This window comes from Camelus dromedarius, chromosome 10 (genome assembly GCF_036321535.1).
Source record: "Camelus dromedarius isolate mCamDro1 chromosome 10, mCamDro1.pat, whole genome shotgun sequence".
Classification (NCBI taxonomy): Eukaryota; Metazoa; Chordata; class Mammalia; order Artiodactyla; family Camelidae; genus Camelus; species Camelus dromedarius.
The window spans coordinates 76,370,908-76,387,953 of record NC_087445.1 but is presented as its reverse complement, the minus strand read 5'-3'; the positions used below and the strand labels follow the sequence as shown (position 1 = coordinate 76,387,953).

Genomic DNA, 17,046 nt, shown 5'->3' with positions numbered 1-17,046 from the left:
AAAAAACAACCTTGGGAAATGTTTATTCTTGTAAATCTTCAATTTGTAGATCTTTCTGGTTGTTTGGTCGTCTGTTTTTCCTCCCAGAAGTTGGCATTTTAAGAATCTGCTTTGGGTACCGTGTTAGACTTGGTTTTACCGTGTGTTCATTTTCTGTGCTTACTTGAATTTCTGATTTTGGAGGGAGGACCCTGTCCATGGTCACTTTCCTGGTGATTTTGGAGAGTGGGTGGAGGTGCGTTATGATCTCCGGGGGCCGGTGTGGGTTGCCCCGTTCTGTGCCCTGGCAGGCCTGTCCTGTGACTTCTTTCCAGGCCCCGCCTCAGAGTTTGGGCAGGGAGAGGGAGGGTTGGTCTCACTGCTTAAAATACAGTTAGAAAATCATTGTTGTAGAGCAGACATGCCTGCGGTCCGTGATGGAGGCCTTTGCCCCCCACGTCGAGGGACAGGCCATCCTCAGGACCGCGTCTGTCACTCCATCTGCAGGCAGAGCCAGCAGAGGCAGGCCGGGTCAGGCAGTGATGTGCCTGCACCCCGTGAGCTGCTCTCTCTCTGTCCCCCGCAGATCTTGCTGCAGCACAGGCCGGAGCAGGAGGAGATGCGGTTGTTCCCAGGACCTCTTGGCAAGTACGTGCCCCACGGAAGCAGTCCGCCACGCATGTCCCGGCAGTGCCGAGCGTGGCCTCGCAGATGCAGTGTTGCTGTTCACTGAGTGTGTGTTCTTTTTTCAGAGATGACACCCATAAAGTGGATGTTATTAATTTTGCGCAGAACAAAGCTACAAAATGTTTGCAGAATGAAAATCTAATTGACAAAGAGTCTGCAAGTCTTCTTTGGAGCTTTATTGTTCTGTTATGCAGACAGAATGGGGTATGTTTCTCTTTGCTTTTAGGGTGGTTCTTTTGTCAGGCTTTATAGTCTTAGGGATCCTCAGTCCCCCCAAGGAGCTGGGCAGGTCTCTGGCCCAGGCTGTGCACGGGGAGCAGTGCTGCCATCCAGGACTCCCCTGGGAAGAAGGGCTTGGCAGTCATTTGGGGAAGTGGGAGCCAAGCAGGGCCTGTGGTCTGGGGTGGAGGGAGGTTTGGGCTCACTGTCCTGTGCCTGTCTGGTGGCCCATCTTGGTCCTAGGCAGGTTGGGAGCAGCGCCTTGTGCCCTAGGGGACCAGGACCAGTCCTGTCTGGTCGCTCTTGCAGGAAGTTCTCTTCGTAGTAAAGCCTTTGTTCTCCTGCCTGTCCCTGCTGACCCTGACAGACCGTGGTGGGCACGGACATCGCGGAACTGTTGTTACGAGACCACAGAACCGTGTGGCTTCCTGGGAAGTCACCCAGTGAGGCCAACCTGATTGATTTCACTAGCGAGGCCGCGGAGCAAGTGGAGGAGGAGGAGTCGGGGGAGGCCCAGCTCTCGTTTCTCACTGACAGTCAGGCCGCCACCTCCCTTGAGAAAGAAACGGAGAGGTTCAGGGAGCTGCTGCTGTACGGCCGGAAGAAGGTGAGCCAGCTGAGCTCAGCGCGGGGCGGGGCCCGTCCTGCTCCCGGGGGTGCCAGCATCCGGGCTGAGCGCAGTGCTGGGGGCCTGGTCCCACAAGGCACGTCTGGCACCTGGTGTGTCATCTCTGAAGGCATGGGTGGCAGTTTCTCCTAAGCGTTGCCAGTGTTGAAGACTCGCAGGTTGGCTTTTAGGCATTTGACGATAAACACGTTGACTGAGCTCAGGCTGTGTGGAGCCCGTCTCAGGGATCAGCACATGTGCGAGGTAGGAAGTTAACGTGCACGCGCGCAGCCGGGGTGCCCTCAGCATTGCTGAAGTGAGGGTGCTGGGTGGGAGCCCTGCTGGGAGTGAGCTGGTCGCACAGAGCAGGGGCTGAGGCCTGTAGGCAGGAGGTCGGTGGAGAGTGCCTCAGAGACTCGGCATTGGCCCATGAGAGTGTGCTCTGGTTGTGCAGAACACAGGGGCCCAGACAGGCACATGGCAGGGGACACCGCATTGGGGCATGTTCCCAGCACACGCCTGCCTCTGGCAGCACGGGTCTGGGGGAGGCCAGAGTTCTTGGCACTTTTATGTTATGATAAAATCAGAAAGTTCATACCTGATACTTAAATGACCTTAACATGGACGTTTTACAAGTGATCAAAGTCGCGTGTTCTGTTAGGTTTGATTACATTTATCTCTATTGCAACATTTTTGCCTCCTGGTCAGAAATTCTTTAAATTATGCCCCAGATTATTTTGGATCCAGGGAGGCTGCTGTAGTGAAGGCCCTGCTTGTGCAGAGAAGACACCCAAGGAGGCCTCATGGGTCCCCTGGACCCGGGGGTCCATGTGCCTGTGGCATTTCTCGCAGTGGGAGGGGCAGCTTGGGGGTGGCGGTTCAGCCGCTCCATGTCCCTGTTTCTGATCGGTGTGCTTGTTCCCTGTGCTGATGTTGAAAACAGGGACCTCCTCCAGGAGGGACTTTGTGACGAGGGAAGACGGCCCCACTTGCCTTCTCTTCCACTTTGGGACCAGGAGCGGGTGTGTAGGGGGACCTTTTTCACGTGCAGCTGAGTCCTCTCCTCCCTGAGTGTGCGAGTGACACATGTTCCGTTGCTCCTGTTTGCTCACATCACTGCGTTGTTCCAAGAATCAGAGAACCACTGAAATGTTTTGCAGGATGCTTTAGAGTCTGCGATGAAGAACGGCCTGTGGGGTCATGCCCTGTTACTGGCGAGTAAGATGGACAGCCGGACGCACGCCAGAGTCATGACCAGGTACAGAGCTCGCCGTGTGGACTGTCCCTGGGTGTGTCTGCTGGTCAGTGCGATGCCCTGGCGGCTCCTTGACGCACACAGTCACCTGTGCTCCTGTCAGCAAGAGCCATGGGCATCCCGCCTGCACTGCACCTGGTGCCGCCATGTCCGCGTGCGTGCAGGGCCCTCGTGCTCGGGTTGTGTTGCTGAGGGATTTAAATTTTCTGTTAAATGCATGGGTTTTTTTTCTATAAAATCTCAGTGAGTTCTGTAGTCTTCATCTTTTCCAGCCTTTTATAAAAGCATTGCGGCGCGTATCCTTTGCTTAGATCAAGTGTCAGGCCAGTCCTAGAGGGGCTGAGTGAGACCAGACTTGTGCTTTGTTTCCTGTTGTTTAAGCTGGGCTGAGTTAGCTCTGTCTCTCTTCGTGTCTGCCCAGGTTCGCCAACAGCCTTCCAATCAATGACCCTCTGCAGACAGTCTACCAGCTGATGTCGGGGCGGATGCCAGCTGCGTCCACGGTCAGTGCGGGGTCCACGACAGCCCCCCACAGCCCAGCTCTCTGCTCAGAGCCCGCTCCCGGGAGAGGCCACCTCCTTTGATGCGAAACCTGGGTGTCTGTCCTCTTTTGCCTCCTCATTGTGCTCATGGAGCTCAACCACCACAAAATTAAAACGACACTCTTTCCAAGGATAAGGGTTTTTCTGCTCTGTTCTGCCTTCAGTGCTGTGGAGACGAGAAGTGGGGAGACTGGAGGCCACATCTTGCGATGGTTTTATCCAACCTGAACAACAACATGGACGTGGAATCCAGGACAATGGTCACGATGGGTGACACCCTAGGTGGGTCGGGCGTGGGCGTGGACGGCTGACGTGGGCGGGCAGCTGTCGAGCTGCTAAGGCCATGAGCCTTTCCCTCCGGAGTCTCCCTGGTGTCTCCTGTCAGCCCTCCGGCTGCTGGGAGAACCCCCATGACTGAGGCTGGGCCTGTTTTATGTCTCTTCAGCTTCCAAAGGCCTCTTAGATGCGGCGCACTTCTGCTACCTCATGGCCCAGGTTGGATTTGGGGTTTATACCAAGAAAACCACAAAACTTGTCTTAATTGGATCAAACCACAGGTGAGAAATCGAGTAAATGTAGCGTCATCCGTTTCCTCTAGAGAGGAAGCGGCCCCTCCTCTGGCGAGCCCGGACACACACGTGCGGGGCCGCCGGTGGCGCCCTTGCATCTTCGACATGCAGTTACACATTCCAGGTGACCTGCTCCAAGATTAACTCATTTCCTCAACAGTTTGCCGTTTTCAAGGTTTGCAACCAACGAAGCTATTCAGAGGACAGAGGCCTATGAGTACGCTCAGTCCCTCGGGGCGCAGACCTCCTCCCTGCCTAGTTTCCAGGTGGGTGGGAACCGCGCGGGCTCCGGCTCTGACGGTCGGGCTGACAGGGCTTCAGTTGTTCCGGGTTTTTGGTGGTTCAGGGATTTTAAATTTTCCCATAAGATAATGAAGTGTTTTTGGAAACTTTGAGATGATTGCTCGAGAACTGAACCCTGTTGAATTGAGGGGTTTGTGTTTTGGTTTTTATGTTTCTTATGTTTATTTTTGGGGGGAGATAATTAAGTTTCTTTATGTATTTTTTGATTAATTAATTTTTCAGTGGAGGTACTGGGGATTGAACCCAGGACCTTGTGTATGTTAAGCATACACTCTACTACTGAGCTATATCCACCCCTTGTTTTGGTTTTTTATACTTTAAATATTAAAAACCTTTAGCATTCAATGTCAAGTAGTTTCCTGGCAGCTTTGGCAGTAACATGGGGACCGCACTGCCTGACCCCGAACTGTGTGTCGGAAACGCTGACTCCGCAGACCAGGCGCCACAGAGAAGGGTTCCAAGCAGGTGGCGGTCATCGCGGGGCACATGCCGCATTGTGGTCTCTGTAGTCAGAGCTCTGGCAGCTCTGTTAAGGGTGTTGAAGAGAAGTGAGTTTCTTAGCAGCTTAGTTGTTCACTCTGATGTAAACCAGCTCAGGAATCGGGATCAGTTCTGCTGCGGGCAGGTTTGGGGGCACGCAGGAGAGATTAGAAATGTCCAAAGCAACATCCTCCTGCAGGGCGACCCCAGGATGATGCTGGGAGGCGGTAGCGGGGGAGGCCGGGCACGCCAGCTCCATCTGTCTGTTTCAGGTGTTTAAGTTCATCTACTCCTGCCGCCTGGCTGAGATGGGGCTTGCCACGCAGGCCTTCCACTACTGCGAAGTGATCGCCAGGAGCATCCTGCTGCAGCCGCACAGACACTCCCCGGTGCTGCTCAGACAGCTGGTACAGGTGCGCCTTCCACAGCGTCGTCCCCACCATGCCGGCACGTGGGGTCTCTTGATCATCCAGGTGCTCGTGACCAGTGGGTGCTCTAGACTGACTCTTGGCTGAATTGAGACACTCACTTTTCTTGGGCAGGGGATGGTGTCTTCCACCTCAACATGGGAGTCTCGTGCAGGTGCAGAACTTAGCAGCGAGCTTTGGAGTAAGAAGGACCCTCTCCTCCAGGAAGTTCGTGTCTTGAGGCATCTTAAGTCTCGCAGTTAACAGTGTAGCTTCCGGAGTCCGGCCTCCTGGGTCTGGTTCTGGCTGCGGGACTGCTGGCCCCAGGTTCCGCTCTGTAAACCAGAGACAGTGTGACCAGCCCTGGGCTTTGTGAGCCGAAAGTGTGATGGAGCAAGACAGTGCCTCGCCAGCCCCGAAGTGGCCGCAGCCTGTGTTCCTTTCCCCCAGGAGCTTCATTTTTGAAAGCGTGCTTGTGTGATGCCTAAAATTTTCACTGTGGATATTTTTAGACGTACAAAGATAGAATAACAAGTGAACCCTTGTTTTCGTCCCCCAGCTTCAGCAGTTAACATGAGGCCACACTTGTTTCATCTATTCCCACCCCTGGCCCCCACAGTCCCCCTCCATCCCCCCTTCCCTCACCCCGCAGACCAGAGTGCAAGGAGAGTGGGGTGGAGGCAGGGCGGTGCTGCGGGCCCCGTGCCGGCGCCAGTGGCTGGTTGCCCTGATGTGCGTGCTCAGCCTCGGTGTAAATGTTTAAGGACCAGTCACAGAAGCACAATGGAGAAGGGCTTACATAGCGCATTAAAACACGTGCTCCAGACCTTAACGGGTTCCGCCAGCATGATTTTGCTTGCCATCCCCCGTGGTAATGGCCTTTGTTTCCAGGTTGCCTCCCAGTTACGCCTCTTTGATCCTCAGCTGAGGGAGAAGCCGGAGGAGGAGTTCTTTGTGGAGCCTGCCTGGCTGGCCGAGCTGCGGCGGGTGGAGAAGCAGGTCCAGGTGTGGTTTGCTTCCAGTCAGAGGGCTTGACACTGAGGGTGTGGGGCAGATGGCACAGTTCTGGAGGCACGCATTTGTCAGAGCCCTAGTTCCCGGGCCAGGCTGGCGCTCCTGGAGCCCAGCAGACTGAGCGGGTCGGGGGTCAGCGTCCAGTGACGCATTTCTCCTTAGGAGGGCACCGTGGTGTGGAGTCAGGACGGAACCTTCCCCCTGCGCTGTCCCAGCACCCCCAGCTCTGAGGCAGGGCAGTGTGACGGCCTGGCCCTCACTCAGCTGGCGGGCTTGGGCACCAACAACCCACTGCTGGTGCCGCCCGGGCCCAGCGCCGAGCACCTCAGCCAGGACGTGTGGCTGCTGCCCTCAGGTGAGCCAGCACGCCTTTCTCTGCTTTATTCCTTGGTGAGCCTGCTGCTCTCCCAGCTTAAAGGTCTGGGTGAGTGGGCAGGTGGCCTCTTTGGCTGGGAGGTGGAGGAGGTGGGGAGAGGACTCAGGGAGCATGGAGAGCCAGCTCTGGGCCAGGAGGCTGCTCACCGGCTGTGCTGGGGTCGCACTGTGGCTTTGAGCCCATGCCCTATGTCCCGCTGAATGATGTCCACCCCTGGCCCTGAAAGGTGCATGTTCCACCTTTGCCCAGCCAGACCAGTGATGTCCCAGCAACTTCAGCCTTTGTGCTTTGATGATTGAGTTCCTGTTCCTTAACGAAGGAAACGTGTCCTGCTGGGCATGTGCGAGAGGCTGTTTAGTAGCTGCCAGATGGCTTTTCAGGTGACCAGAGTGAGCTCAGCACCTTAAACCTTCTTGTCCATGTCTCCATGCAGCTCCGTCGATGCTCCCTGACAGCCAATCGGCCATCCCCGCCAGGGTGCCGATGTTCCCAGTGCCACAACCCATGGGCCCAGTCGAGCCGGGCCCTGGCTATGGACCCCCCGGGCCTGCACTTGGCTTTCCAGAGTCCCCAGGGCCTGATCCAGCTGCTCTGTACCCGGGGCCTGGCCTGCCGCCTGGTGCACCACCTCTCCAAGAGAGTGACCACCTGCTCCCGGACCCCAGGAGCCAGGTCCCAGGTGGGTCTGCCAAGGCGCTGTCCTGGGGGAAGAGCTGAATTGGGTTTAAGTCCAAGGAGGTGACTGGGGAGAGATTTGGAGCAAATTCTTTTACTTAGTGTGTACCCAATACTCCAGAAGTCCTAGGCTGACTGGGTTGATCCAAGGTTGGTGACCTGGTTTTCTTTAGGACATGAAGTGGGAGTGGGTGGCCAGGGTGGGCAGGCCGGCATCGAGGTGCCTGGCCTGCGGCCCCTGTGAACCTTACGGGAAGCTGTGCCCTCCTCGTGGGAGGCAGATCCATCACCAACCTGCACCTGACTGTCTTCCTGACAGCCCGGCTTTAACAAAGAAACCGTCTCCACGAGTCCGGGAACATTTTCCGTCTTGGTTTCTGCAAACAGGGTTGGGGAGGCATGGCCGGGAGGAGCTGTGTGTCCCCCGTCGGCGCCTCACTCCCCGGCTCTGTGCTTGGCCCCGCCAGGTCACGCCGTTCCTTTCCCTTGACAGGAGCGATGCCGCAAGATGGTCCCTGTAGAAGCTCACTTCTGGAGTCAAGAGAAGAGGATTTTGGTGGAAAATTTGCTCATATGGTACTTCCCCACTTTTTTAAAAACTGTTTTCCATAAACACCACTGAATAGGTACTCAGACTCTGTTCTTAAGTTGTAAGTAGGGAGATGATACTTAAAATTATGGAATTATTTTTTCCATTGTTTCTTAAAGAGAAAGCTTGAGTCCTTAGACCATGAAGACATGGTGAAAACATCCATAGGGAAAAAGGTGGTTTAATGCTGTAGAAATAAGGGGCTTTAAGGAAGGAGTGCTTGTCTATAATGAAACCACTCTGTCAATTTTAACTTTTCTAAAATGGAGAACTTCCCCCAACTTTTGCGTTTCTTTCTACCATAGAATCCCTAAAATTTTCAGTGGCTTTTTGAAATGGAGATTGACTTGATCAGATATGTTTGCTATAAATGGCACATCTGTGCTGTGATCCCAGTGGGGGTGTGGGGGCGACAACCGCGTTCTGGAAGCTTCTTTACAGACACCAGCTCTTTATGGGCCCGTCGGTGGGGGTGGCTGCAGCTCACACTCTCCTTGTGTGCTCTCCCACTAAAGTGTTCTGTCCCCGGGAAAGCAAGGGTGGCAGGTAACTGTGCTGAAAACAGCATCTTAACCCAGGGTAAGTATTTTCAGAGAAGTGTGTCTTTGGAGGTACACCTACCCCGTTCTGCCCAGTCCCGTCCTCCATGCACATAGGTACCCATGTGTTCCCACCCAGCAGTCCCATTCAGCTCCAGAATCCACACTTGAATATTGTACAGCTCTATGAAAAGTCTCTCCCCAGTGCCCCCTCACTCCCCTCTGCTCATCATGGTCAGGAGCCTCTTGGCAGCACTGTGAGGGCTCCCAGAAGTGCCCCAGGTGAGCCTGCCCCCGTCTTTCCTTGGGACAGGGCCCTTCGAGGACACCGCTCAACTCCGAGGCGCCTCCAGCCTGGGAGGGTGCCGGCTCAAGGTCCCTGCCACCGTCTCCGTCCCTGACATCGGCACCCGAGATGAAGAGACCTGAACAGGTGGCCAAAAAAGAGACCAAGGAGCCTAAGAAGGTGATGGGCAGCCCACCTCCAGCTGGCAGGGCCGGGGCTGGGCAGGGGGCTCAGCCACTGGAAGCGAGGACGGAGCGTTTGTTTCTTTTTCGTTTAAGCCAGACATTTTCTCAAAGTGCAGTAAGCATGTGGGAAAGCGTGTGGCCCTTTCTGTGAGTCTGTGTCCACGTATGACCAACCACCCCCGGATCGGAGTTCCTGGGGGCCCCACGAGTCCAGGACTGTGGACGTCCACCCCTGCAGGGTGGCCTCCGTTCTGGTCTCTGGCTCCACCGCTTAGTTTTGGCTGCTTCCCAGCTTCGTGCAGAGGAGGTTCACCCTTGTCATTATGGCGTAGTGCCGTCTGTGCCACAGTTTTATGCACCCTTTCTCCTAACACTGGATGTTTGGGGCTTTTTCAGGTTAGAGTTTCTGAAATAAAGCCACATGAGCGTTCTTATCTTTTGGTGGCAGAGGCACTTGTTTCTCTCGAGTGTGCCCCGAGGTCACAAACAGCTGTGTGTCCAGGTTGGAGTGAGCTGCCAGCCAGTCCCCTGGGCATTGTCCCAGGGGCCCCTCCGGCAGCCTCTTTGTTCACAGTGGCAGCCGCAGTCCAGTCCTCGTCCCCGCGCGCCTTGTGCTGTCAACCCTGCTCGTTTTGGCCGTTCTGCCGGGATTGGTGACACTTGATTGCGGTTTAGTTTGCATTTCCCTGGCAAGTGATGGCGCTGAACACGTCTCACGTGCTGCCTGCCACCCTCTGCGCTTATGTGTGGGGCCACTTCCCGTCTTCCCCTGCCCGTAGCTGGGCACTCAGTCACCTGCAATTCTTTGCCTGTTGTGGCTCCGAGTCCTGCCTGATGTCCCATGTATTGTGTATTGTGAGTACCTCCTCCCGGTCTGTGCCTTTTACTTTTGGCGGTAGCTTATGAAGAACATGGTTCTTCAAGTTCAGCTCATGAGACTTTAATTTAATAGCCAATGTTTTAGGTAAGCACAAATGTAATGCCAGACATGCATGAACCACAAGGTAGAACACGGCCTTCAAACAAGCTGTGAGTAAGCAGTTACTCCCCTCCCCACTCCAATAGGCGCATCACTCTGCTGCAGGTTCAGGGGAGCAGGCTGGGGGAGCGTATGGGGTTTAGTACAAGTGAGGTCACCCGGGAGCACCGAGGGCCTTGTCCTTGGGACCTCTCTGCCACCTGTCCCAGCGCTGTCACTCCTCAGATGGGAGATGGTCATAGGCTGCTCACTTGTTGGCATTTAGAATGAAAAGCTCCATAGTGCAAATGATTATTCTAATTTTTTTAAGTTGTGGTTAAATATACACAAAACTTACCATTGTAACTGTTGTTAGTGTGCGGTTCTGTGGCATTAGATATGTTCACATCATAGTCTAACCACCACCAGCTGTCGCTAGGACTTTCTCATTGTCCCAGACTGAAACTCCCCACTAAACACCAGCTCCTCCTTCCCGCCCCCGCCCTGGGCATCTGCTTCCTGTCTCTGTGGGTTTGACTCCTGGGTCCCGCCCTCAGGGACTCCTGCAGGATCGCCCTTCTGGGTTGAGCTAACTTCACTCAGCATGATGTTCTCAAGGTTGTTCTGGTGGTTTTTATATTTAGACTAGTGAATCCTGGTTTTCTCGTTGGCTGCCTGGGAAGAGAAGGACAGAAGCTTACTTGCCAGATGACAAGAACAAATCGGTAAGCCTGGCGAGCGGGGCACTGAGGAGCCGGTGGGCGCCGTGTAGCACGTCCGTCCGCTGGTCTGCACGCTGCGTCTCAGCTTCAGGATGAACCCAGCAGGTGCCTCTCAAGTAATCGGGTTCTAGTTCTTCTCTGCTTCAACGACTGAGTGTTTTGTTTTTGTTTTTGTTTGTTTTTACTTTGCATAATTGTGGCAGATCGTCTGGGATGAAAAGAAGAACCGATGGGTGGATGTAAACGAGCCGGAAGAGGAGGTGAGCTGGGGGCACTTGCTGTGACCGGAGGGGGCCCCTCAGTGTTTGGGCGGGGGCGCTCTCTGAGAGGCTTCAGCTTGCATTTGTCCGAGAGCAGATTTCTGAAGTGGTCTTTTCCTTTACAGAAGAAGGCTCTGCCCCCGCCTCCAACATCACTTCCCAAGGCTCCGCAAGCTGCCCACCCTTGTCCCGGAGGGCCCCCCAGAGCCTCTGTGAACATGTTTTCTAGAAAAGCAGGTAACAAAGTCAAACCAGAGATCAGAGTGAGTTTGGTTAATTTGTCCTACAGATAGGCCAGAGTTTAGCAATGATGAGGCACATGTTAGATGGTAGTTTGTCACCTTACAGGAGGGAATCCTGGTTGTATGAGGATGAGTCGTGGAGGAAGATACCAGGTCTCTTAGAGATTAAAACAGGCCTCAGAGGCCAGGTGCCACTAGTGAGCAGGTCCCGTGGTCGGAGAAGGGCTCTGGGAGCGTTGTGGTGCGAATGGCCCTCACCCCAGGCCAGATGCCGCACACGCGCTCAGCCCTCCGGAGAGCCCGCCTTCACGCCCCGCCCCTGCGGCTTGCGGGCTCCTGCTGCCCTTTGGAGCAGTGGAAGCGGTCATCACTGTGCTGGCCTGAGCCCGCTCCCTCCCCGTCACAGGCGGCAGCAGAGCACGCTACGTGGACGTGTTGAACCCGGGCGGCCCTCAACGGAGCGAGCCAGCGCTGGCCCCCTCGGACTTCTTTGCTCCGCTTGCCCCCCTCCCGATCCCAGCTCACCTGTTCGGACCACACCCAGGTAGGCAGCACGGGAGCAGTGCCCATGGGAGCCCTGGCGTCCTGACCTTTGACCCTCTTTCTGAGAGCCTGTGGCTTTAACCTCCTTAAGGAGAACGAGCAGCCAGCGCGCCGAGAGCCTGAGGTTGGCCTGTGCTGGGTTTTGGGTCTGTCTCCCATTGCCTCCATTGGGGCGGGCACTGTGTGGACCCTTCTCGGCTTCTTTCCAGTGAACCACACCCCCGCCCCCCAAGATTTTGGACTAAATGACCACCTCTCACACTGTCTCCTCCACAGATGCAGAGGACGCACCACCTGCAGAGGGGGCTGGCAGGGAAGGGCAGGCACCAGCTGGGGGTCCAGCCAACCGAGAGTCTGCGTCAGAACCCAAGGTGAGCGGAGCCGTGGGACAGAGGGGAGGGCCCAGTGGGGAGTCAGCCCTGGTCTTCTGCGCGTTGAGTTCCATCGTGTGCACAGAGCACCCTGTGTCTCCCGGGAGTCTCTTTGCTATTGAATGTCCGCCGGGGGCTGCAGGTTAGAGCCACGTACGTGTTACGCAGTGATTTTGTCTTGCTGAAATCACAATAGTAAAGACATTTTTTTGAATAATTAAAACGTATGTGTGAAATACAGTCGTTTAGCATATGGTCTCTGAAGTTGAATGGATCTGGGTTTCAGCCCTGGTTCTCCATTAACTGCCATTTAAAGTTTGGGGAAGTCACTTACCTAAGCCTCAGTCTCCTGCTTGGTGGATACGGTGACAAGACCATCAAGTCACCAGGCCGTCGCAGGGCACAGCGGGCCCTCCTTAGGGATGCGCTGGTGGTGTTGGAACCTGTGGGACGGCCGGCCCCACTCTGCGGGTACACACAGGAGCGCTGTGCGTGGAGCAGAGTGGCTTGTAACCTGGGCAGAGGGCCGGCCCGAGTGCTCTGCCTCCTGTGGGGACTCTGGTTCCCTGGGGTGTGCTGGTGGCTGCATTTCTTCTTTTTCCTGGCAGGTGTTCAGTTCTGCGGCCCCGCTCCCTGGTTCTGAACTGCCCCCCTCCAGAGCGGACGGCTCCCAGGGGGGAGAGGTAAATGGCCCTGGGTGAGAGTATCTGTGGAAACTCTGAGCTGAGGAAGGTCGTTTTTATTGTCAAAACAATTTTTTCCTTTAAAATGGATATTAATGGGTATGAAAAAGGCAGCTTGGGAACTTTTGAGAACTTAAAAGTGTTGTGCTCTTAAAAAGTCACAGTTGTTTCAGCAGAATTGTTTGGGGGCTCCAGACAGAGCAAGGGGTCGAGTACGTGCTCACCAGCCAGCGTGGCTTCTGTGTGGAGTTTGTCAAGTGCCCCGAGGTCATGCTGGCTGAGGCCCGGGCTGGCCGGACTCCTTCCCCTGAGCCAGTGGTGTTTCTTAATAAAAACTGTACCTTAAAATAGGAATTTAAAGCTAACTCTGGCTTTTTCCCAATGAATTGTATTGACTCTGATGGCCTCATAAGCTCTGGAATTACACTGACAGCTTGGAGCAGTGACTTGCATCTTGATTGTTTGATTTGTCTGTCTCTGTGTGTGTTCTTACTGTTTTGTAGCTTTCGCGCTGTAGTTCAATGAGTTCATTATCACGTGAAGTCAGCCAGCATTTTAACCAGGTACCTGTGGCTGGCCGTTCTCACTGGACTTGGACTTGAACTGGGCTGTTTGTCTGTGTCGCTGTGCTGGCTGGTCCCTTGCTCTCGGTGTCTAACATTACCTCTCGTCTCAGCCAACCGTCACACGACTGAGGATGCAGTGTTCCTGTCTTTAAACCTTCTGGAAGGGTGGTGCTAGATATCCAGATACACTGACAGTCGAATTGAATGAAAACGTTCATAGTGAACCAGCAAGTTCTGGACTCCTACACTTTCTGAATTGATTTTTCCAAATGACCAGCCTCAGGCATAGCCTTACATGTGTGTGTGTTTCAGAAGCCGGGCTGCTCTCAGTTGAAAGGAGGAGTTTGTTTTCTGACGGAGCATGAGAAGCTTTGTTTTAGGCCAGGTGGGGTGGCAGTGACCGCTGCCCTGTGGTCAGTCTGGGTGGGACGTAGAGGAAATATTCCGTCTTCACGCGTATCGTGGAACGAAGCTTTGCCCACTGCTCGGCAGAAAGGCTTCGTGTGATTGGTTTGCATATTAAACCACTGGATTTTGTAGCTGCATACTTTGGGCTGAAGTAGCCAGAAGTCGCTTCTAACTGCTCCAGCTGATGCCAGCGGGCCCCTCGGGGCCCCGCACTGCCTCGCCTGCGTGCTGTGGTCTCTGAAGCGCTGTGCTCTGCATGTTGCTGTGGTGTTCGCCATTTCTCTCTGAACCACTAAATAATTAAATCCAGTGTTGCAAGAAGTATTTAGACCTGCTCCTGTGCATATTTAGAAGTCGTACAAATCCTGACCCAGAAATAGTGTATTTGCAAGTGAAACACAAACCACTTTGTAAGTTAGTTGTTGAGATGAACTCTCTGTGGTTCTCAGGCTCCCAGTGCTCACACCCCTACAGGGGGCCCTCCCGGGGGAGCAGTGCCCTTCTACAACCCTGCCCAGTTTGCGCAGGTAAGCGCCCTGGCTGTCCCTCAGGGGCGGGTGGGAAGCTGGAGGAGGCCTTTCCCCCACCGATGACCCCGACTTGCCTGCTCACCCTTCTCCCTTCGCCGCCACCGCCATGGGTATGAACGCCGCCACTGTGCCCGGGGTCCTCCCACCTCCTGCTGGTCCACCTCCCTCCCCTGTTGGCCTTGGCCACCCCTCACCTGGTACTTGTGACCTCCAGGCAGGGAATGTTCCTGAGTGTTCCCTTTGATTTCTCCCCACCTGCCTTCTCTCTCCTCCCTTCCAGGCTCTTTCCTGCAGAGTAAAGACGGCTGCCCGTCTAGGGGGAGCTCAGGGTGGGACGAGGTCTGCGGGAGGTCTTGGCATTCAGAACGTGTAACCTTCCCTGATCCCCGGTTGTCCCGAGGCAGCCCCAGCCTCTCTCCTCCCAGCCACGGGCTTCTGCCTCAGCTGGCAGTGGTGGCCTTCCCGGCCTGCCGCCCGCACCCTCCCCTGGTCCCCGGGCTGCCACCTGCTTGTTCACTTCAGGTTTCCATGGTTGTTTTCTCCTCTCCTGTCATCTTTATCTTATGGGTTATGCCTTTACAAACGCTCCCTGGCTTTCATTTCAGTTAGGATTTTCGAGGGAGCAGGAGTAGATGTCCACTGTCTTCCCATGGGCGTCCCTGTGTCCTGTCAGTAGCAGGCCGGCCCCAGGCCCTCCCTGGAGTCTAGGCACTCAGCTGTCGGGTCAGCCTGACGAGACTGCAGGCACCCTTGAAGGGGATGTCAAGACGGGGTACTGCCTTGGTCAGTTATCACGGGTTTGCAGCAACAAAACACGCAGAACATTCGTGTCTGTTGAGAGAAATGGTCTGTTCTGGCTTGTTCCGCTGACCCGCTGATCCTTCACGGAGGGTGGCCCACCTTGGGGGTGAGGGGCCAGGTGTGCGAAGTCAGTGCTGTCTGTGTTGTTTCAGGCCTCTGCTGCCTCGGGAAGTTCAAGGACGGGAAGGATTGGCCAGAGGAGATACCCAGCATTGAGCTAGAATGGTCCGTCTGGATTAGCGTTTGGAACCCTGAAATTATTACCCTCCACCGAGAGCTCAGGCCGATTGCCTGCAACCTCTCTTCTGTTCCCAAATGGACGGCCGTGATTCAGAAGTACCTTCATTTCCTTCTCACCACCTGTCTTTACACAGTATCGCCAACAGTGATTCCACACCTTTAAGATGCTGAATGACAAGAGTAAATCTTTGACTCAGAATCTTTCATTCCTTTTAAGGATCCAACATTCTTAGTCATTTAAGGATGTTACACTAAGCAAAGCTGCAAACATCTTGGCTACAGGAGGACCTTGCTTTTCCGTAACTAAGGCATCTCTCAAAACCTAACAGTGAATTATTGCCAAGTCACCCCACGGGGTCCTTCAAGATGCTAGAAGGAAGTGGTGGACCTCTGACTCAGAGGGAGGCGTTGACACCCACCCTACACGCAGAGGCAGTGGGCTCCCACGTCACTGTGGCTGAGCCTGGGAGGGCGTTCCTCTCAAAGGAAATGTGGGGTTAATTCAGCGAGTTCAGTCAGGCTCTGCGGGAGGCCTTGGTTACTGAAGTGCATTTCTCTCTAGCAGAGCTGGGTCCAGCTTCACTTAACCTTCCTGATCCGGCCTGTGAGGGGCTCCACGCAGCCGAAGGAGCTGTCTTTGCCCGTCCCTAGGGGCGGCTCCATGGCGGGGAACGAGCCACAGGGAACTTGTGTTCTGACGTGACTGAGCCCAGCTAGTCAGCCACATTAACACCTGGTCACTTGGGGGACTTTGAGGTACGTGTGCGTAGCCTGGTCAGACTCCCCGTCGGAAGCTCTGGGTCGCCGTGCTCCCCGAACCAGTCGATGCGGGGCTTCCTCCTGGGCGGTGTTCACAGCACAGCCCCGCTGACTGGCTCCTCTCCCCTGGTTGACTTCATATAAGGAGTTGGTAACATCTCGAAAAAAGTAGCTTAAAATAATTTCTTGACGGAAGCTCTGGAACCTGATCTTTCTGCCCCTGAACTTCTCCCACACCGAGCTCCGGGGGAGCTAACGCGTCAGCTCTCGGCCACATGAGGCCGCAAGGAAGACCTCCTCCTGTGGGCTCAGAGCTTTAAGGCTTCACCGACTGTTCCTAAAACTTCACATTCTTGTTAAGTCTAAAGGGACTAAAGAAAATATTTAAATATTTATAAAAATCATTAGGAAGTAATTTCTGTAGATCGCTGGGGGAACACGGTTGGTTGGAGTTTTAGACCCAACTCTGAGGTTGTGTGTGGACCCGGCAAGGTCTGCCTGTCTTCCAGGGTCACTTGTCACCTAGGAGAGACCCACAGTGGTTTCCAGAATGCGTCACAGATCTGTGACTGATCCATATTCCTGTCACCTCGCTGACAGGCAGTCTGCCGTGTCCCTTGGTCAGCGCTCCGTTTCATTCCTGGGACCTGAGACCCTCCTGGCACCATCAGCTCCCCCGTCAGCCCTGCCCATCATTCTCTGTCGACTGCCAGTGACTTTTGACTCAAGAAGCTTCCTCTGAGGCGGGAGCTGCTATTTTTCCTAAATGCAAATTGTTACACTGCAAATTGTTAAATAAAATATTTTGCTCTCTCAAGCATTTCACCCTGCCTCTTTTTGTTTATTGGGAGCCAGTGAGTCTCCCTCTGCAAGGCCTGGGAACCCTGGGCCGCACCTGCAATTTTTTTTTTTTTTTTTTTTGGTTGGAGAAAATTAGGCTTATTTACGTATTTTTTAATTATTTGTGTGTGTGTAGGTACTGGGGATTGAACCCAGGACCTTGCGCACGCTAAGCATGAGTTCTACCACTGAGCTACACCCTCGTGCTCACCTGCACTTTATTGTACAGAGGCGCCTGGGCCACCTGAGCCTGTTCGCGATCCTTGCTTTTCATGGGCAGAGGAAGGAGGACGCCTCTGAAGGGTGGTGGGTTTGACATGGATACCCTTCCTGGTGGGAAGGAGATGAGGCAGTGCTGCTCCCTGGGGACCCCGGGCAACACCAAGTGTTCTAGGATTCCCTCTGTCCGAA

At 54.7% G+C, this 17,046-nt stretch overlaps 1 protein-coding gene across 6 annotated transcripts in view; it reads left to right on the top strand.

Annotated features, from left to right (window-relative positions):
- Nucleotides 1-16,612, top strand: part of SEC16A (SEC16 homolog A, endoplasmic reticulum export factor) — a 32,392-nt gene extending 15,780 nt beyond the window's left edge. For 3 of the 6 annotated variants that reach the window (XM_031450855.2, XM_031450854.2, XM_064490700.1), the window contains exons 9-31: nt 566-627; nt 732-870; nt 1,253-1,492; nt 2,653-2,750; nt 3,169-3,250; nt 3,454-3,571; nt 3,735-3,846; nt 4,019-4,124; nt 4,914-5,054; nt 5,940-6,053; nt 6,225-6,417; nt 6,872-7,117; nt 7,607-7,689; nt 8,555-8,707; nt 10,315-10,395; nt 10,596-10,652; nt 10,778-10,889; nt 11,301-11,438; nt 11,714-11,808; nt 12,417-12,491; nt 12,995-13,054; nt 13,915-13,992; nt 14,949-16,612. In XM_031450855.2, coding sequence (XP_031306715.2) covers nt 566-627; nt 732-870; nt 1,253-1,492; nt 2,653-2,750; nt 3,169-3,250; nt 3,454-3,571; nt 3,735-3,846; nt 4,019-4,124; nt 4,914-5,054; nt 5,940-6,053; nt 6,225-6,417; nt 6,872-7,117; nt 7,607-7,689; nt 8,555-8,707; nt 10,315-10,395; nt 10,596-10,652; nt 10,778-10,889; nt 11,301-11,438; nt 11,714-11,808; nt 12,417-12,491; nt 12,995-13,054; nt 13,915-13,992; nt 14,949-15,017 — 2,652 coding nt within the window. In that variant the 3' untranslated portion in view covers nt 15,018-16,612. The remainder of the gene's footprint in view (nt 1-565; nt 628-731; nt 871-1,252; nt 1,493-2,652; nt 2,751-3,168; nt 3,251-3,453; nt 3,572-3,734; nt 3,847-4,018; nt 4,125-4,913; nt 5,055-5,939; nt 6,054-6,224; nt 6,418-6,871; nt 7,118-7,606; nt 7,690-8,554; nt 8,708-10,314; nt 10,396-10,595; nt 10,653-10,777; nt 10,890-11,300; nt 11,439-11,713; nt 11,809-12,416; nt 12,492-12,994; nt 13,055-13,914; nt 13,993-14,948) is intronic. The other 3 variants (XM_031450856.2, XM_031450857.2, XM_064490701.1) reach the window with 3 other exon arrangements.
- The last annotated feature ends 434 nt before the right edge of the window (nt 16,613-17,046 follow it).